This window comes from Felis catus, chromosome B4 (assembly GCF_018350175.1).
Source record: "Felis catus isolate Fca126 chromosome B4, F.catus_Fca126_mat1.0, whole genome shotgun sequence".
Lineage (NCBI taxonomy): Eukaryota > Metazoa > Chordata > Mammalia > Carnivora > Felidae > Felis > Felis catus.
Window position 1 is genome coordinate 90,526,991 of NC_058374.1, and position 21,885 is coordinate 90,548,875.

Below are 21,885 nucleotides of genomic sequence, written 5' to 3' on the forward strand. Positions count from 1 at the left end.
GGAAAACAATTTCCTTTCTCTTTTCTCACTTTATTGCATTTTATCCAATGCAGTTGATACCTGAGATATAAAATACATTGTAGCTTAACAGAGAGCAAAAAAGGGGTAACACAGATTCAATATATATTATCCAGACTTGTTTTTATTTTTTTTTCTCTCAAACAGTTGGGGTTTTGGTGGTAGATAAAATTTTGAGGAAGGGAATAGGTACATACTATGCTTATTATGAGAATTAGGAATTCCGGCTCTTTTGATCACTTTTCTCTGGAGCAAATTAATGTTGTTTGCTGTGCTTTAAAATTTCCATTTGTAAAGAGGAACTACAACAGATATGCACCAAAGCACCATCCACAAGTAAGAATAATTACTGTCCAAGTTTGAGCTGGCAATAGTTTATTAATGGCATCTAATACTATATTTACCTTGAAAAAAAATAATTGAAATCATCAGTGTGCTGTTCATCTACTGCATAGGCTGGCCTTCTATTCCAGTTTTATTTTTTAACCTTTTAGGGTTAAGAAAAGATGAACTATCTTCACGATTCTTTGATAAAAGTTATGACTCTTCTCTCCCAGAAAGTACTTACGTGCACCTACGCACAATTTTGTATGTAATTCAAAGGTTTTTGTTAGATATTCTGAAACTCGTAAGGGAAGGGCTCTTTGACCACAGGTTCAGAACCTGTGTTCTAAAAGATACACGTGAAATCAACATAAAAAACTCGGATTAGAGCACAGTATTCCTGATTTCTTTATTCATATCACCAGTGGAATTCTCGGCCACGTATTTGGATGAATGCCCTCCATTCTTCAGTTTCACCATTGTCTTACATGTTCATCTTACCTAACTTCTTTGATTACATTAAAATGCTTTGAGGGAGATTTCTTTTTAGAGAACATAGTGTTTAAAAAATAGACATACAAATTTCAACTCACACAATTCACAAAATAATTCGCGATTAATTGATTGAATGGTACCTACTTTTCCAGTAGATGGCGCTAGGTTTACATTCTTTCACAGCATGAACGTGTACTGCTCTCATTAGCACATAGGTGCATTGTGAAAACTTAAACAAAAGTATGTCAAGAATATTACGTTAAGAACATGTGGATTTACAAACCACAAATTTTTCTGCTTATATAATGTTCAAACAATATTTGTAGAGTGCAAAACCTTTTTCCATTTTCATTAGGATCCAAGTCCCTTATGCTTGGACATCTCATCGAAATTGTCTTTCATGTGTGGACTTTCTATAAACTGAAACAAGTTTTCATAAATTAACTTATCTTAAATCCAAATAGTGATTTAACAGTAATTTATAGTATTATATGCAACTAAATTTTCTTCAGCAGACCACCCAAGAATGAAAGAAAATTTCACATTTTGTTTTGCCGTGTTTCAAATTTTTATATAATCTTGAAAATGTTATTAGTTTAACATGTTGATTGTTATGCATGAATAGTTTTTTACATGAATCAAAATATTGTTGGAAACTAAGAAAAATTATATTTAAAATGTTGACTAATGAGTGCTCTGATGCAGCTATTTTTTTTCTAAAAAAATGTTTTAGTAGCTATGACATAATAAAGTTTTAATGTTAATGTTGAAAACTTGCTGTATGACATCCAATTCCCACATGAGTTTTAAAAGTTATTTGCGCACAAGGCTAAATTATAGAACAATACATCTGTATGAATAAGGTGTTGGGCATATGGTTTGTTAAATGTGGATTTTGTTAATTTGTTGGTAAATATGGAATAAATTCTTCATATGTACATTAGTAATTACCAAATATGTAGCAACATCTAGTAGCAACAGAGATGAAAATGGGGACAAACAAAAGAACAAATTTTAGTTTGAGAAATTCACTGGTCAGCTAATTAACAATGACTGGAAAGGATATAAAACATATGAGTTCTGAAAACAAATGATAATTCTACAGGGTTAGATTATCTAGACAATATGGACTTTTGGGGAATCTTATAAGTGAAGTTATTAGGTGTTTGCCCATCTAAACATGTTCACAGTAATGTTACCTATCGGATCATAGAAGGATTTATTCAGATAAGCCTGAGCCACCTTTTGCTGTCATTAAACATATGTTTAATGAAGGAATGAGGACTGCCTGGCAGTTCCCGGAGACTCTCTAATATTGAGGCTACATACTTGATGGACTGTCATTGTCGGTCTCTTCCAGTTTATAGCTTCATCCTAAACATTTTAATTAGGAATTAAATTTCTATGACTGTTTTTGCCAGATACAGTTTAATTTAAAGTGCTTTGAAATAAAAAGATTTCACTGAGATGCAATGGCAAATTATTTCTAATTACTTTTCGTGCCTTTGCATTTAAAATCAAGCATTTATTTAAAAGATGAAAATTTCCATTTGTTTATTTTCAACTCCCTAATATTTTTCTCTTTTCTTTTTTTACATTTAGTATGTTTGCACTTGTGTTAGTCACTTAAAAATGCATGTTATAAAAAATACACCATGAAATGATGAAGATATCAGTTATTTAAGTGATTTGTAAGACCTATACATTTATAGAATTTAAATTTACTCAAATGTTAGGATAAGCATTTCCTTCAAGATAGATACATTTATTTTATTTAGCCACATAATTACAAACAGAATGGAGTGTTAATTTAAATCATTAGAGTATTTGAAGAAACAGATTAGAAGCTTAGTCTGTACTTACGAGTTTATTTCTACCACCAATTTGCTTTCTGGCCCCATGAATCTGTTTTGTGTCCTTTATTCTTTTCTTCATCTGTAAACTAAGCATGATAGAACTTTCTTGTTGAACCTTTCACAATTAGATATAACCCTCAGGTGTTAACATTATTTCACATTTCCCAGAATTTATTCTGTGTGACTTTAATCCCTGGCTGTAAGGGGAATAAGCTGGAAAAATTAAAAAAGGAGGGGGGTGGGATGTCAAAAAAGTCTGGGAAAGGTGATCGGCCAAAGTCTATTTCTAATGTAGGAAATCCTTGGTTCCTGCCACGTGATCCCTGGAAAGGCAGAAATTTTTTGTCTCTTTAGTTCACAACTGCATCTCAGCAAGTAGAATTGTGTCTGTCACATAATAAGTGTTCAATAAATATTTGTGGAATGAATGAATGGGTGTAAATAAGTAGTATCAGCTTATGTATCAAAATAATGGCACATTGTAAGTAATGTGATCTCTGTTTTTAAGGAATGTACACTCTGGTGAGAAAGATGGCCATTTAAGTCCCAGTTTTGTTATCTATAGGATGAAAGAAGTTATATAGTTGATGGTTTTATGATTCTATATAAATATTTCCTCCTTTGTTTTGCTCTGGTGGGAGGGAGTAAAAGAAGTGAGAAGTGCCGTGCCTCTCTCTTTCTGCACAGAATGGCAGACTGGCTTCTTGGAATAGGATCTGAAGCAATGACAGTTCTTCTGAAGGATATTGAAGGAATGTGTAGATGTAATTAGCAGGAAGTGGTGGGGGTGGGGGGATGGCGGCATGGGGGTGGGAATGGACTGTGAGCACATGGGTGAGTAAAAAATGGGCATGTTAAAGCACAACAAAGCATGAGTTCAAGAAAGAAATGTAATGAATGACTAAATTAAAGCAGGAACACTGCAGACCAGAGAGCCTGGCTCTCATTAACCAGGTGTGTGACCACGTCCAGTAACTTTGTTAGGCCTTGGTCTCCTCATGAGAACTTTGGACTAGGAGTTTATCACTTTCCGAATTGTAACCGGAGGAACACTGGTTCTACTAAAGCCATGTAAACTGATCTCATTGTCAAATTGAGAAACTGCATACTACCATATTGTATCAATTCTATTCTCACATTTTATCATCTCGATAATCAGGATGCAGTTTAAACCATTGTGTGAGAAAATATTGTGTCATTGGCAACTTTTTAACTTTTCTAGTGGAGCATAAAATAATGGTGTGTCAGAATACCACATACTTAATAATGCACATCAGCATTAAGAAAATCTCTGAGATCTTCATTAAAAAGCCCGCGTAATGTTGATTTTTCCAGTCTGGTTGGACTGTGGAAACTTATTCTTGCCAATCCCCCCCTGCTCCCCACAAGAACAACCTGTTAGTGTTTTTTTTAGAGCCAGTGTTTTACAGATTACATTTTGGGGAATGCTGGATTAGGTAATCTCATAGTCTTAAATCCAGAGATTTAATGGAGTATTAGCCATAATAATAGATTCAAATGTAGAACTCAAGAGAGGTAATAAAGGATTCAGAGTAGTAATAAAGGCAAAAATATTTTAATCCGTCATCATTTTTTTTTCACTGATTTTAAATATTATTGTAGGGTTTTTTTTTCTTTTTTTCTTTCTTTTCTTTCTTTCTTTCTTTCTTTCTTTCTAGTAATTTCTCCACTCAATGTGGGGCTTGAATCTATAACCCAGAGATCAAGAGTCACATGCTCCACTGACTGAACCAGCCAGGTACCCCTATTTATTGCAGTTTTTTTTTTAAAGTTTACTTATTTATTTTTGAGAGAGAGAGAGACAGAGACAGAGCGAGCGAGCAAGGGAGGGGCAGAGAGAGGGAGAGAGAGAATCCTAAGCAGGCTCTGTGCTGTCAGCGCAGAGCCTGACGTCGGGCTGTATCTCACGAACTGCCAGATCATGACCCGAGGCGAGATCGAGAGTCAGACGCTTAACCGACTGAGCCACCCAGGCGCCCCTGTTGTAGTTTTTAAACTAACTTCCAAGAAACATAGCCAAAGGCATCAGTTAGAACACATCTTTTAGGAAGAAAATTTAAATATAATTAATTAAAATGGAGAGTTGTATAAATCTTTCAAGACAAGATATACTTACTTAGTACTTACTCTTTCCCAGGCACGTTGCTAGGTGCTAGGAGTACAAAGATAACCAACATATATACGTGCACTGTCTTTCAAGGAGATTGTATAGTTCAGAAGAAGCCTTATAGCTTTCCTTTACTTGTCCGGGTGACAAAGAAAAATGTGAGATTTTTTGACTTTTTTCTCCAGACGCTTTCACATTTTTTTCTGGAACATATGGACTCAAATTCAGCTGACCATTGAGTGGCAACTGTAGACTTGTTTTCTGCCCATTGTTTTAGAATTAATTTAGATTTTAAATTTGATTTGAGCAGTAATGTAATTTTGGAAATTTACAAAGCTGAGCTCTTAGACAATATACATTTTATTTTCTTTCTAATGAAGTATTCTTAATGTTACATTTAAACAAAATTCTGCATGATCATCTAAGCGAGGGATCCTATCCTTCCTTCTTGTGGATGGTTACCCCTCATCTTCCCTGCAGTCTGTGCTCCCAAGGGGGTGAGGGAGAATGGGGGAGTGAGCTATTTTTTGCAAGTCTTTTTTGATTGCATGTGAAATGCAGAATGGAAATGAGCCTGTCTGTTTTTAATTTTTTTTTTCTTTCCCTGTATGGGCTATGATGTTCTAGTGAAGACCCATACTAGAAAAAAAAAAAAAAAAGAATTAAAAACAGGGAACTCCAACTTTGTCAGACATTTCACATGCAATCAGATAGACTTGAAGTTAAGTGACTTTCTCTTCCACTCTTGTCACTTGATGATGGCAGTTCCTTTAAAAATTCTCTTTCTACTCATATGTTTTGCAAGCAAGAAAATGCTTTTGGATCAAGACATGTTTTAAATATTTTCCTAAACTCTAGGCTTTTGGTCCACATTAATATAAAAATCATTGCTGTTGATATTTGCATTACATTCTGAAGAATTGATAAAGTACTGTTTAATTCTTTTAGTACTTAAAGAATGTTGATACAATTATTACCACGCCTGAATTCAACAATTAAAAATTTGCAACACACAAGTAAAAGAAATGCAAAATGTGGTTTCTATCTTATGGAGTCATTCAGGTGAATGTTTCATCAGAATGCACATAATGGTAAAACTCTCCATGTCTCCTCTCAAGAAAGTCACACATCTCCACATAGGAGAACTTACTATTAGAGGCTAGAGTTTTAAACCATATTAATAGGCTTTGGAAGCTGTGGGAAATAAACTTACTCCCGTTGACTTCCAGTGAGAAAATGCTTGCACACGTTCCCCTTAATATTAAAACTGCCTTATTTCTTAGCTCCCTAATTTCTCCTCTTCCAAATCTAAATCTACAACTTTATCCTGGCTGTTTTTACTTTGGTAAGTTGGCCGATACCACTTACAAGAAAGACCGTCTGCATTCCTTTCGTCAGGGCAGGGTAGTTACCATCTTGACGTGGGCACATTTGATCACCCTACATCTCACCTTGTGTAGATGGAGCGTCTCTGTTCTATTTGAATCTTCCCTGGCCCTCTGATCCTTAGATGCTGTTTCTACAAATTATGAGCTTTCCATATCTCATTACAACTGGACCTAGCCAATCTAGATGGGCAAAGTTTAAGAGTATTGATGTCTTCTTTGTCAATTCTCCATGCACAGAAGTTTGCACATACTTTTCACCGTATGACTATACATTGTGTTGATTGCTTTTCTTATCTTTCGTGCTGGAATGGGTGCTCTCCTCGACTTGTTCATGTTTTGACTTTCTAGCATCTTAGTTCTTGATTCACTGTAGATGTTTAGTAAGTGGTTGTAGAAAGTATGAATTAATATGAGGCTCAACATATTGTCAAAGAATTTATAGTCTGGGAAGATAAAGCAGAAATGCCTGAAGGCATTTGAGAATAATTGTAAAATGCTATCTTAGCCTATGTAAACAGCACCTCGCAGAGTAAATGCACTGGTACTAAGGGTATCCAGAGGAATGGAGTTATCAGAGTAGGGATTAATTTATTAGGGTAGGTAGACTTGGAAGGAAAACTTGCTTGAAAGTATATTCTCAGTTTATCTATTCAAACCTTTAGTATGGAAACCAGAAGACTAATTTTATCATTCAACTATGCTCCACTAAAACATATGGTCTTGTTTAATTCAAGAAGTTTAAAATGGCATATTGCTTTGGCATGCTTATAATGTCCATTGATGTTAATTAGAACTCTGCGCATGCATCAGTAGAATATAACTGAAACTGATGTGTAGAACTGTCTTATGTGAAGTAATAGAAAAGCAGTGAGAAGGCATGAAATGCGATAACGTCTATGACAAAGACATGATTTTTCTCACATATAGAAAAGAAAAAAAAATCTTGAACTTAAGAAGAAACTATTGTCTTGCTTTCTGACTCCTAAGACCTGGAATTTTATTTTCTCTGTATTATATTTAAGACTTGGAGGATAGATAAAATTAAACTGAACCTAAGTGTAGAAACTATCTTTTTTAAAGATGGAAACCAAGTTGAGGTACAAATTTTATAGTCTTTTTAGTTATGGATATTCCCTGACATCACCTACAAGAACACTCTGAAGGGGAGAGTGACTGGGGTGTTCTAGGAGGGTAAAAGCATCATTGTTTGGCCATAGGATTTTGCTCTCTGGGTCCATCAAAAATTTATCACTGAAAAACATCTGAGTATCCTCTTACACATGACTCCAGGTTGGAATGACAATCTGTAGTCTGAAAGGGATGACATTAATTACACAGAGCAAATTAGCAGAGGCTGCAGTCCGATGCTGGGTTCAAAGTTCAGCCAGACAGATACTCTCTGAGAGCTATTTTGAGGATAGTACTTTGCTAAAAAGGACATTCACTAACGTTTTTCTCTTGGGAGTAAGAAGTGATGCCAGACAACGCCTGGCCTGATACGTTAATTGTAAATCTCCTGGTTTTAAAAACATTTGCTTCGCATGTTTAAATTGTTGGTTTCTGCTCCACTCACGTTCAGGTTTTACCATGTATGTTGTCTCTACCGCTAGAGCATTAATTTAGTATACCCATCTTTTGCATTGGGCCTGTCCTGCATGTATTCAGACGGCCCTCCCCTCTGATGTCTGTACAACCAACTTCCTCCCTTCCTTCAGAACTTTGCTCAAATATCATCTTCTCAGTGAGGCCAACTTTGACCACTATACTTAAGGTTATAGCCCTTGACTTCTAGCATTCCCAGTCTTTGCTGTGCTCAGTTTAGCTTTTTTCCTTCCTGTGTACTTAACCACCTTCTAAGAGGCTATCCAGTTTACTCACTTGTTTTCATTGTGTTTTTCTTTATCTTCCCCTACCCCTGCTGCTTTCGTGGGAGCTCCATGAGAACAGGATCTTTATTTTGTTCACTGGTATATCCTAAGTATTTAGAATAATGCCAGCATATAGTAGGTGCTTAATAGTTACTGAAGGAATGATTGAATATATTTTACTTAGCACAGTACCTGGCACTGTGTTAACAGTCAACACTTTTGATGACTTTGAAAAAACAGTAAGAAAAAAAACGCTGGATCAGTGTCCCTGTAAGTAAGCTCTGCCGCCCTAGTTTCATGGAAGCCACAGTTGTAGCAAAAGTGTCATGACTGCATGTTAATCCTGGGAATGTTCTTCTTGTGTAGGTCCACTTGGAGAGAAAAACCAGAACTGGGTATGCTTCTGCTAGCATGGGAGCTTTTCTTCCCTGTGCTTGACATTTCCTTTATTGGTTATTGGAACGCAAAACAGACAAACAAATATGAAAAAGGGGTTCATGGAATACATTTTACATTCTCTTCTAAAAATGGGCCAGATTTGGCTTTTGTAAATGACCACTTAATTTAGAAATTTCTAACACTATCATATCCAGATAGTTTTCAGCTTTCCAATATGACAGACTCATAACCAACAGAAAATTGAACGTTGTAATGAAAATCAGAGTATACCACTTTGAAATATAGTAGCAAGCTATTTTAACATGAATTTTACTGTTTAAACCCGGTAAGGTCAAAGCAAAACAAGATGCTCTTGTCATCTTTTATTTATTTATCATCTTGGGGAAATATTTAATAGTTTCATTTTTTTTTTTTCTGATCCTAGAACCAAAATTAAAGTTATGGGATCTTTAGGTCTTGTTTTGTTTTGATTTTTCACACTGAATGTAAGATTTATGACTTAAAAGTGTTCTAAGACTTAGGTAACAGATCTGATTTACTTCTTAACAGGAAGTTAAAAAGCCTTTCAACGTTTTATAGACTTTGTGAGAATCCCATTTGAACCTTGTCACTGACCCTATGTTGAAGGAATGAACACAGGGAAAACAGACATTGGCTAGCAGACAAAGGTATTTTTCTGGATGTACTGAGGCAGTTATTACTTTTCTCCTTTATTATCTTGTTAGCGGTAGTTTTGGAGCTAAAAGTTATTGCATAATTTAAGAAGAAAGAAGGACGTTGTAGCATAATTTTTCCTCACAGAATAATGACTATGGGCTTTGCAGTCAGAGAGCCCTGGTTTGAGTCGATAATTTTATTTACTGTTTGTCCCTATTAAGTTATGTTACAACCTCTCTGAGCCTCAGTTTTCATATCTGCAGAATGAGAATGATATCTATATGTTAGAATTATTGAGAAGATTAAATGTGGTTATGTAAAAATGCTTAGAAATGTGCCTGGCACATAGTAAATACTCAAAATTTTAGTTTTCTTTTAATTCTTATTTTAATCATTCTTAAAGACAATTTGTGGGAAAAATACTGTTCTAAGGGAATTATTATAGAAAAATAATTACGAATAAGATACTGCAGCACGCTGAAATACTTGACCTGGCTACCTTTCAGAATACATTTTTGACTTCAGAATTTACTGTATTCAGAACGATAATGTGATAGTGCATTTACTCGGACAGTGTTTGCTCAGCGATAATTGCTGTGATCCTTACAGCAGGCCTGTGAGGGTGTCAGTACATGGCTAAGAGACCGACTTGCCTAAGGTCACATGAGTGGGAAGCAGGCAGAGTCAGAACATGAGTTCTGCTGAAAGTCTGTTTCTACTTAGAGCAAGAGCTTTCCATTGGAGCTTCAAGATAATACTGGCTCTGAGGCAGCAAGCCTCAATGGAACAGGCGTTAATATAAAAGAGAATTGGGGCGTCTTTCAGTAAATAAATACCCTTGCAGGGCGTTCAAGATGGATCTTTATCTATACCAAAGTTGCTCTGTAGGGAATGGTGTGGTGATTAGATACCAGAGTGGCAGTGTCACCCTCTCAAATATACTTTGTGTTGCAGTTATATATATACACACAGCCTCACTTGTGCCTTCAAAGTACTCTATTAAACATTTAAATAAAGGAAAAATCTTTCCGTAACATACTTCTAAGCCAATTTAGAGGTCATTGAACAGATGTCATATAATACTAATGTTAAATTACCCTGTGTAATAAGAAAATTACAGTTCCTAAGTGAAGATAGTAAAGGGAAACCATCCAATGAATTATTGTAGAATTTCAAAATGAAATAATTTCTTCAAAATTAACAGTGGCACCATATGACTTCAGGGAAGTGAGTCTGAGAGGGAGAAGGGAAATCAGAGACAAAAGAGAAGCCTTTCTGTGTTTATACATGTCAGTTTTCAGTTATGATGCTGGAAGAGCTAATGTAATGGTAGAGCTTTCAATTGTCCAGGAAGTGTATTATTAAACTATGTGGCAAGAAATTGATTAAAATCTGACTAACTGCTCACCGGGTTGTTTAATATAAAATCACAATAGCTGTTCTAGTCTCCATATCCTTCTTTTTGCTATTAGGTACACTTTAAAAACCTAATTATTTTGAGAACGTGGTATGACCAAAGAATGAAAACGTACAAAGTTTGACAACTTTAAATAAGCACTAGCATTTCTTAAAGAAAAAAAAAAAAAAACAACACCTCACTTACAGTTAGGAAACAATATTTATATTTAAGGTTGAAAAGCCAGGATATAGGAAAATTTTGCTAATTTGGAAGATGACCTTTAAGTGCACCAAAACCAAATAATTTGTAGGCTATGACATAGGGCACATTCCTACAAAATTTGTGTGAATGCTGCTTTAGTGGTTCTTGAAAGACAAACAAAGAAAGCTGGAATGAAATCTTTATCCCCCTCCCAAATCAGATGGGGTCTGACAAAAGAGTACAGCAGCACCCTTTCAGAGCTTGCCATTAAAACGAGGTCTCTGTAGCACAGTTAATGAGATGGTTCATAGTGGAAAACAATCTGTTTTTAAGAATGTTTAGATCAAAAGTAATTTCTAATCTATGAAATAAGGTCTCCTCAATACCCTTCATTCACGACTAAAGCTTTTATGTTTGTATTATTTACTTCAATCAGATGTTTTCAATTTTACCTTTTCTCTCTGTACAAATGCTTGACATGGTTCGTCAATACTGACCAACAATTTTATTCTTTCTTCAGAAAAGGGAGATTTTTTGAGAGAGGCAGAATGAAAAAGAGAGAAACATCTTTGCCTAAACGATTTGCAAGCATCTGTGCTTTAAGCTACTTTTTATGAACACTCCTTAGTAAATGACTCAAGGTAAAAAAGCAGAAAAGCATCCAATGTTAGGAAATTGCAATCCAATACCATGTAATTTAAACCTGCAGTTTGCTTCTCTTGTACTAAATGACATACAGATGGGTAGCTTAGTTCTCTCAACTTTGGGAACACAATTGGTCTTTTTGTATGAATGAACATATATTAACAAAAATATTTTGGACAGCATTGTTTAATTCTAGTTGTATAGATTTTAATTACCATGCCATTGGACGGAATACATTTAACCAGTAGATTTTGTCACGTTAGACATGCAGTTAGTCTAACAAAATCCACAAAGGTACAACCCTTCCAACTGATAAAGAAATACAAAAAAAATAATAATAATTTTTAAGAAGTCTAGAGTGAACGGAGCAGAAACTCAGCTATCCCAGTCAACTGATACGTAACAAAGAGCAGCTCAGCACTCAGGCTCTGGAGAGGCTTGTTCTGACAGGACAAACACTTCTCATCTACCCCTTGGAAATATTACAAGTGTAAGGAGTAGGTGTTTGGATAAAGCCTAGTATAATATGGGTTCCACTGAGATGAGAGACCAGCACACCATTAGTGAGATGCCAGCTGTTCCTGTGGATCTTTCCAGGCCAGAGCAGGGCCAGCGTGCTCTGTGGAAGGTCAGGAGAGGCGCTGTTTGACAACCCACAGGCCTGCTCCAAGGTGCGACTTTCTCTTTGGCTCTGCTTAGCTCTCTTCCCGCCTCTGTATTTTCTCATAGAGAATCAACCACTCTATCTTGGTGGCCCTGATCCTGGAAGCTGATATGCTTCTTCAATCCCACAATCAGGGTAACTGGTTAGTCAGTTTTCTCCTGGTTTAATTTCAGTGATCTCACATACTATGACATTGGGGGACTGACAAGTAAAAGAAGTAGAAAACGTTTCTATTCTAAATCAGAATTCTTTTTTATTTCACAGAAGTTGAGTTTAGTATTCAGGGAACGAAGCAAGCTTTCTTTCAGTAACTTCGAAACGTGATAAGAGATTTTTGCACGTGGGGCCAACTGCAAGCCTTTTTCCCACTGTGATGGATGACAAAAGGAAAAAAAAAAGCAATTTGACTGTAGTGAGTAAGGGTTGCCCTGTCTCAGAGTTATATTTCTTTTCCAATTCATTTGTGTAGGTAAAATAAAATACTACGTATAAACAGGTGTTGTCTGAACATTTTACTGCAGTCTGTATAGGTTGAAATAAAAGATGCCATTGTTATTAAAATCACATTAAAATCATTTCACCATTCAAATATACTCAGTGAAGTCTTCCTAGATACACTTTGCAAACAGAAGATGTAGGTCTGTAAGTAAAATCACATTCACTTTTCTTCTTCTCTTTGTCTTTCCCCCCTCCCTATTTTTCTCACCTTTTCTTTGGAACTTATTGAATCTACATTAAGTGTCAATGCCTTCTGGAGTCTATTAAAATTTTCTTGCTGCCTGCTTAACCTGGTAAGATACAATCTTTAAAAGACATTCATTTTTAAGGGCTCCACAGAACCTAGTGCAGTATCTGACAATCACAGAGAACAGCAATTCCTATTCACGGGAAAAAAATGCATCTTCAGGGTTAAAAAAAAAAAAAGGATGGTATTTAAATCACCCAGAATGGAAATTAAATGACAGTTTCCAGCTATTCTACTGAGTTGCAAGGTTTTTGAATGGGGAGTTATTATTTAACCTAATATGCCCATCATCTTATATATATACAGTGTAAATGCTTATAAATGGAGTTATGCTTTTGGAATTTATTTGAAAAAAGAAGGTCATGGTTTCAGGAGACGTAAAGGATGTACTGCCATCTTTGTGAATGTTCAGTGAGTCATTACCATCCCATGCTGGTATCCTTGGCTCTAGCACCTTGTCAGTGCTCCCATGCAATCACCTGAACCTTGAGAAGCATTCTCTGTAAACGGAGAGAAATAGTCAGCTGCGTTGAAGTAAGTTTGGTGCGTGAGGGGCTGGTCTGGTGGTTGACCAGTGACTGCTAAAGCTGGGCTGTGGCGGCCAGCCAAAGCAAGCATTCGGGATCCAAGCTAAAAAGCCTCCTTCTCCCATGTCCTCTCTTTTTCCAGGGTCATGTAGGGATAAAAAGAACTGTAAGGTGGTCTTTTCCCAGCAGGAACTAAGGAAGCGGCTGACACCCCTGCAGTACCATGTCACTCAGGAGAAAGGGACCGAAAGGTAAGATGAGCTGCGAGAAAAGGTCATTAAGTAAGAGCTAGTTTTCTTCACCCCGCCCCCCCCCCCCCCCCCGCTTTGAATCCTGTTCCTTGCCATTTAATTTAAAGAATGCTACACCTCTTTGCTAACATCTACAAATTGGTATCCTTGAAAAGGTTGAAAATGGTACTGTTTAGGTGAAGACTAAGTTTTATTTATTCTTTCCCCCATTCAATGAACACTCTATCTTATGTAAAGTCACAAGGCTTTTATTAAGGGCCTGTTTTTAGTTTACTACAAAATGTGTGGAAGTAATAGCGAGTTAGGTACATTTTTGGGGAAGACATCACAGTAAGCAAAACCACGAGGGACATGGCGCTGTGCCAGGACGCTGAAATTTTGAAGGTGGCCATTGTAAGTATAGACGTTTTGGCTGCAAAAAGAAGGTAGCATAATTTAGTTCCTTTCTACCCCACTCCAATTTCTTTTTGAAGCACATGTGGAGAAAGTATTTATTGGCTCATTTGTGGTTGGAATGTCAAAAATTTTCAATAACTGCCCTCACATGGCTTTGGTCCTTGGAAATTCGCCCTAAGTCCTGAAAAAAGAGTCTGTTCACTTCCAAGACGTTTTTAGTGAATAAAGTCTCTCTCAGCTGATTCCAGCTCAAAGGTAACTTGCCAGGGTCCAACCATTTTGTTGTTTAATTTATACCATGGAGGCTGGCATAAGGCCGTGACTTACCTCTGATCCAAATTTATTAATGATGTAACTTCTTGTTTTCATTCATGAACTGAAAGAGCTCTTTACCACACATGGGGTCCTTGTTAATAGGCAACACTCTCTTCCTGTCATAGTATATACTGTTTACTGAGTTTGCCAAATGTTGAATCTCTGACAGAGTCTACCCTCACCACACAACGAGCCGACGGTGGGCTTCAGTCTCAGCCCAGGAGGACCTCTGCCCGTCCTGTTGTGTCCATGACGAGCAAAATGATTGAATGCACACAAACAACTAGAGATTAGGTCATTCTTAAAAATTCTGTTTATAAAAAAATTGGACCTCATAAAGAGGGTGAAAGGATAATAAAAACAAGCTGCAGAGCACATAGACTTTTTGTTGGGCTAGCACAGCTGATTTGCATTAGTGGAATGACCTCCTAGCCTTTAAGATTGTTAACTTAGAAAAATATTCCCTTAAAGCTGCAATATTCCTTTTCAAACCAAAAAATAAGTCTCCTTCCACTTGAAGTCTTGGACCCTTCTGCATTTTGGGGTATACACTCTTGGACACTGTAGAGTAGGCCGAAATCTTGTGTAGTAATGTTTTGTTCTGCGAATCTGAACTACAAGCTGTTTTTTTTTTTAATAGCAAAAATTTTTTTCTAAGCATTACATAACTAGATGGCTTGAGTTTTTTTTTTTTTTTTATTTAACTTGCACTAGTTTGGAGTAGTTATATGCACATTTTATTATATAGATTTGAAGTATATTAGTAATGTTCAGATTTCCATATGTTTGGTCTGTTCTCATTTTAGGACAAAAAGCCCTTGAAAGATTTATTAGAGAAATCTATTTTAAGCAAATACATTCTATAAGAAATAATGCGAACTTTGTTTAATTGTTTTAATGCCCTGTGTATTTGTTTATCAGTGCCTTCGAAGGAGAATATACACATCACAAAGATCCTGGAATATATAAATGTGTCGTTTGTGGAACTCCATTGTTCAAGTAAGTATGTTAAAAACCTATGGATATGGACACTTCACAGATGGTAACAAGCTAGTTATTGCTCATTCGCATTAAAATCTTTATAGTACTGCTAAAAAAAAAAAAGAATCTTCATACTACTAAATTCTCTTATTTCTATTATTTCTGTTTTCTCCCCACAAGAGTAATTACTGACTTTCATAATAAATTACCAGCTTGCTAGGCTGGCTGACTTTGCACTGTTTGGACCTTTAAAATTCACAGTGTTAACTTGTTCATCGCAATTAACCATGGTGCTTACAAGGGCTATGAAAGAGATTTTGGTGGGCATAGAAACATTTATATAGTTGTTGATTTTTCCGTTATCAAGTGATGGCCCTGAATTTATTGATTGGGCCGTGGTGAAAGTTCTTCGTGTGCATCCTTCAGATTGAGTGATAGCCACCTAGTTGATTACTCATACTTCTGCGAGGAAGTGCAGTACCTGTATCAAAAGTAACATGGGACTTCCAACAGATAGTTGTACATATGTAAACAGATTATGTAATGTGATTTTGACAGTTTTTGCACTGATCCACAATCTTTATTTTAAAGATTCCCAGTAGTTTCCTATGAAACAAGCAGTGCGTAGGCTTTTTCACCCAAATCGTTAATTCAGACAGTGTATTCTGGAGATTATGGATCTTATTCAAGAAAGGAAAATGTTCACCAAAATTTATTTATGTAGGTGTAGAAAATCCTAGAAGCCCTGTACTTCCCACCGGGATGCTGATTTAGGGGAATGAAAAGACAGAAACCTTAATTGAGGGTAAATGTCATTTATTTAAAGCAAAATTACAAATTTCTTAGGGGAATTGAACAAACAAGAATCTGATATGTGTAGCATGTAAAACATACTTAATATCTCTCCATAAATGTTTCCCTTTTAAAGCACTTGCGTTTACAGATTTTCCAGAAATAACAGGAAACAGTAGTTTCCTTGAAATTTTTTTTAAAAGTTTAAAACCTTTCTTAACTTGCATAAACCTTATTGCACATTAGTGTTGGTTGAGAATCTGTTCTGAATTCTTATGTATTTATTCTTCATGTTAAAAAAAACCAGCCCTTCAAATTGTCACCCATTTCCTCTCAGAAAACACACATCTTTATATTTCAACACCTTTAGCTTGTGTCATAATAGTTGATATAACACTTAAGATAGTTGCTGAGCCATGTTAAACTTGTTAATATCCCAAATGGTAAAAATTGGCCACATCCCCTTTGCCTTTTGTTTAAGATTCCCCATCTCTTTCCGTATCATGTGATTCGGTAGAGTAGTGGATCTAAGGAGAGCTTACTGTTTTAAATAAGAAACAGAACCACTATAAATGAAGGATTTAACCCATGTGAGATTTTGAGTCACAAATACCGAAAACCTTTATTTAAACATAGGTACTGGTGAGATTCAAGGAGTTTCACATTTGATGTGACATTATGTCTATTTCTTTTAGCATTCTTGTAGGGAAACCTTTAATTTTTCTAAGTTTCTAAGGAATATGGGTTAATATTTTTATTCTATTTCTCCCTCACCCTATTTTTAAATTGTATGCTTCCTCTTATCTTGTCAATTTAAGGGGGGGAGGGGGAATGCTTTAGCCTTTATTATAGAATGCATTCATTCATTCATTGGTCTAGTGCTGCCGTCTTCATACTGGAGACAGCAAGGTGTCCACCAACACTTTTCAGGGGCCACAGGGCACAGACAGTTTTGAGGGAATCAATTTTCTGGTCCTCAGCCTCTGTATGTATGCGTCCCTGAAACTCATGTGCGTGAGAGAGTCTGTGGTCAGCTGCCTCTTTCTTCCTATCTGCTCTATCATAATCCCCTTCTCCCGCTTCACAGAAGATATCATACCTTTCACCCATCCCAAATCTTACTCGGATTTATTGTCCTGGGATAGCATCTCTAAGGCATCAAGCAAAATGACAGTTTTGGTAAGACTGCTATCTGCTTATCTTTCTCTCCATCTGTTATCTGGTGTCTGTCTATTCATTTTCTACCTGTCTCCTTAAGTGAGATGGTTGTCCTGAGAATACATATCCACATATTTCTTTAAATTTTAAAAAACTCTTTTTTTTTGATAGTTTGATTTGATTGATTGATACAACAGAGAGGACTACCTTTGCCAATGAGGTTATATGGTGGACTTTTTCACTTCCTAGATGATCTAAATATGTAGCTTTTTAAGGTTTTGACAAAAATGTATTTTAAGCATGTAATCTATTTACAGACACCAGAAAAGTCACTTATTTTTTCAATTATTGAAATTTTGATAAGAAATGTTAGCGGTTACTTTAAAATATATAAGGGAGTATATGTCAGTAAACCACACAGTAATTTGAACAGGAAAAGTATAATTTAAAGAATTACTCCCTCTAACAGAGGATTGGGGTAATGAGGGATTGGCTGGCAGGGAGTAAATAGAAATTCTAGAGAATACAGAAACTCACAAATAGAAGAAGGAATCACGACCACTAGGGCCGAGATAGAGCCCAGGGAAAAGCTCCCCGTGTGCCCTGCTCCCCACTTTCCTCTCCCAGGGGCTGAGATCTGGGTCTTATTGGAGAGGGCATGGCTGTACCTAAAATAGCAGAGAAATCACCGCAGTGCCATGACTGTGCGACTTTCTGGAAATCTGCCCTCTGAAGTGCTGGGGAAAGCTGTGTATAGGGAGGTATCTCACTGTAGATACTCCACTGCAAAAGTACCTGGGTTGGGGGGGGGGCGCCACGGGAAGCTGCTGGCTGCCAGGTGCTGCTGATTCCTGGCCCTGAAGGCAGCACCTGGCACCAGAGAGGCTGCTTGTGCTGTAGGAGCCTGTCACCAGAAGAGTGGTGTGTGGGGCAGAGGCCTGGTGCTGGGAGAGCTGTCTGTCAGGGGCCGGCTGTGGCAGGAGCCATTCACTCTGCAGCAGCCTGGCTTTGGAGAAGCTACCTACACAGCAAGGGCCCAGAGGAAGAGAAGCGACGTGCCCTGCAAAAGCCAGATGCTAGAGAAGCCACACGCTCTGCAGGAGCCTGCTGAGCAAACATCCTGAAACACACCTTGCTCAGGATGTGCAAGGGGAACACACCTTGCTCTTCCGCGGTCTCTGTCCTGTGTCCTCTGCTGACAAAGTTTCATATCATGTTAGCTGACAAAGAAAAAAATGTTTAAAGGTCACAGCTCCCTTTTAGCAGAGTAGGGAAGGCTAGAGGACAGAGAGGCAATAAATTGATAAAAAGCACAGAATGTATATATACAAATACATATTTTCCCAGATTATACACACACACACACGCACATATATCCCAATATATGTGTTTTCCCAAAATTCTTTTATTGAGTTTCATGAGTAAGTTTGAAGGCCACTCACTAGTTAAGTGAATTAATGGCATCACTAACAGACAACTTGTTGAGATAGTTGGTTTCATACTTTGGACACAAGGTGCAAGGAACCAAAGGGGGGTGTGAGTGAGAAAGTGTATGGGGTTTTTGTTTGATTGTTAGGGAGCAGGGAGTAAGGGAAGAAGATGGGGCAGAAGAGACCAAATAAAGTAACAACATGAGAAATAAGAGTGCGAGGGAAACAGATAAAAAATAAGGTAAAATAAAGAAAGAAGTGCTGAATTTGAAAATGTCCAATCATTAGCAATGTGAAAAGATTGTTTTCCCAGTTGCCATTTCTGTTATCAGTATTCATAGTGTATGTGCATGCGCATTCACATGTGTATAATTCTCTTCTTTCATTTGACTAATATCTGTATACATAATATTTCCTTACAAAAAAGGCCATTCAATTATTCTCCTTTCATTTTCAAACTTGTGCTCTACCCTGAGTATGCTCCCTTTCAACAATATACTGCTTTCTTACTGCTTACCAAGTACAAGAACCTTATTCACGGACTACGTATAAACCAAATGTGTAATTTATTCCATGGTTCACATTTTCTTCACATACACAAACTCTACCAACCTAGTTTATTTCTCATGTAGTATTCCTGGGTTTCAGTTAGTAAATTAGCCGACAGGAGTAAGAATGTTCTCCCCTCTGGTTATTTGAACTTCTAAAATTTCATAAAATGAATTTATTGCACATCAGATAAACCAGAGAAGGCATTGGTGAAATAATGTAATTCAGAATGTATTTTTGACCACTTATATTTGCTTTGGCTGACACTTTGCCAGGTGTTGTGGAACAAATAAAATAAATTTATGAACTATTTTTTCCTTAAGGTACTTACAGTTTTGTTGGAGCGATAGGAAAAACAGAATGAACAATGATAAAATATGGAAAAATAATGCCACTGTCTATCTGGATGTGTCTGTTAGAAATGCGTTCATGTGTAATAGGAGGGGTATGTGACTGCATCAAAGTTGGACCAGTTGTCGCAGAGTTGATGAGACCACACTTTACCAGGCAGAGAAGGGTTTCGTTTTTTCCAGGTGGAGGATGCCTGATAGAGAATGCCATGGAGAAGAAGAATTGGAGATAGGATCAAAAGTGGATTTTGCAAGGAAACAGTTAGGAGACTGGTCCAGTAGGAGTGGGGAGGTGAGTTATGTTGGGAGAAGTGGGAGATTTGGCTGGAGGGTTAGAAGGGAACAATTAAGAAGGCCCTGAGGTACCAGAGAGGACATTTAAATTCCTACTAAAACCCTTTAAGCCCTGGGATCTCTTCCTCTAGGAAGCCCAGACTCAGCCTTCCAGGGTGAACTTTGGTGTCCTTTATCTCTGCTCCCATGACACCTTGTGTCCACCTCCATCCATGTACTTCCCATGTTGTTTTGCAGTTACCTGTCTATATGCCTGTCTGCCCACTAGTAAGGGAACTCCCACAGCAAGGCCAGGCCTTACTCATATTTCTATCTCTAGCCCTTAGCATGTAATAATCACTAAGTATTTGTTTGTTGGTCAGATTCATGTCTAAACTTTGTTAGATGGGTTATGAAGAAATTTCAGATAAGTCAGTAGTGTGATGAAAATGGGAAGTAAGCCACAACAGGGTAGAAGATAGATTTCTGGGGGTGAAAAGAGAAGGCAATAAAGGTATGACAGCCTCAGTGGAAACTTTTTTCCTTGGTAGCTAATAAACCTCAGCATTATCCATGTATAATCAACTCCTAATAATTTTGTTTAAGACTTGGAAGAAACATATAGGATAGTTTTTATTCTGTATGCATTAACTTATCAGGCCTCTCACTGAATAAACAGCTCATTTTATACAGGGTCATGAATAATAATAATAATAATAATAATAATAATACAAGAACTGACATTACATAGCACTTAATATGACAGGCATGGTTATAAGTGCTTTATGTAAATTCAGCTTTTTAATCTTCATCACAACAGCACATTTTACAGTTGAAGAAACTGAGAGAGGATAAATGCTTTGAGAAGATCACATACCAGTATACAAATAGATTTAGAATAGTAACACTCAAACTTTTAGGCAAGAAGAAAGGTAAAGAATTAAAGGAAGATAAAGTTTTAATAATTTATTTTGGTCACTCCAGTCTCGTTATTTTCCTGAATAGAAATGAATGGAATGAATGGAACACACACACACATGTGCGTGCGCCCACCCACGCGCCCACCTCAGTTCCTTGAAAAATCTGCTCTTCGTTGTAGTAGTTGAATTGACAGTTGAAGACCATTCCAATCCAGGGAGGGCTGAACCAAAGGTAGATAGACACATCATGGCAGGCCATCAGTAAGGACTCAGCTTCACACTGGTTGTTTTTAGGGAAGTCCCTCGGAATCCCGGCAGGAAGATGTAGTAATGTCCAGGAAGCCATCAGGCCATTCAGCATCTGTGAGGTAGAACAGCAGCAGGGTTCATGGGCAGGATTCTAGTTATTGAAACTTGAAGGTCATTTTATTTTCACATTGACTGCCCCCATTACATTTTCTCAAGTAACTGTATTCCAGATTTTCACCACTTTTTTTGAATTCTCTCTATACATTTCTGAGAAGCTGAGGCCAACTGACATGAGCTATCTTTTTTTTTTTTTTAATGTTATTTATTTATTTTGAGAGAGAGCACTAGCAGAGATGGAGTGGGGCGGGGAGGGGGAGGCAGGGAAGGGCAGAGGGAGAGAGAGAATTTTATGAAACCGTGACATCATGACCTGAACCAAAGTCAAGAGTCAATGCTTAACCAACTGAGCCACCCGGGCTCCTTGACATGAGCTATCTTAAATGTCTTTTCCTTCTATCTCGAAAATTTTTTTAATGTTTATTTATTTTTGAGAGAGGGTGAGAGAGAGCAGGGGAGGGGCAGAAAGAGAGAGAGAGAGAGAGAGAGACAGAATCTGAAGCAGGCTCCAGGCTCTGAGCTGTCAGCATAGACCAGATGAGGGGCTTGAACTCATGAACTGCGAGATCACGACCTGAGCCGAAATCAGTCGCTTAACTGCTTGAGCCACCCAGGTGCCCCTTCATCAAAAATTCAGAACAGGCAAGGGCTAAAAGCAACTGGTGGCACCAACTGAATATTAACCCAGATGTGTGACCTCAGCCTTATCACCTATGAAAAGGGGCGAAATAAAACCGAACAGGTGTAAGAACTGAATACAGGAAAAGGCCTATGGCCGATATTCAACAAA

The 21,885-nt window shown here is 37.2% G+C and overlaps 1 protein-coding gene across 4 annotated transcripts in view; it reads left to right on the forward strand.

Annotated features, from left to right (window-relative positions):
* MSRB3 (methionine sulfoxide reductase B3) overlaps nt 1-21,885 on the forward strand; it is a 173,323-nt gene that overhangs the window by 35,140 nt on the left and 116,298 nt on the right. For all 4 annotated transcript variants that reach the window (XM_023257198.2, XM_023257199.2, XM_023257200.2 and 1 more), the window contains 2 exons: nt 13,457-13,565; nt 15,198-15,275. In XM_023257198.2, coding sequence (XP_023112966.2) covers nt 13,457-13,565; nt 15,198-15,275 — 187 coding nt within the window. The remainder of the gene's footprint in view (nt 1-13,456; nt 13,566-15,197; nt 15,276-21,885) is intronic.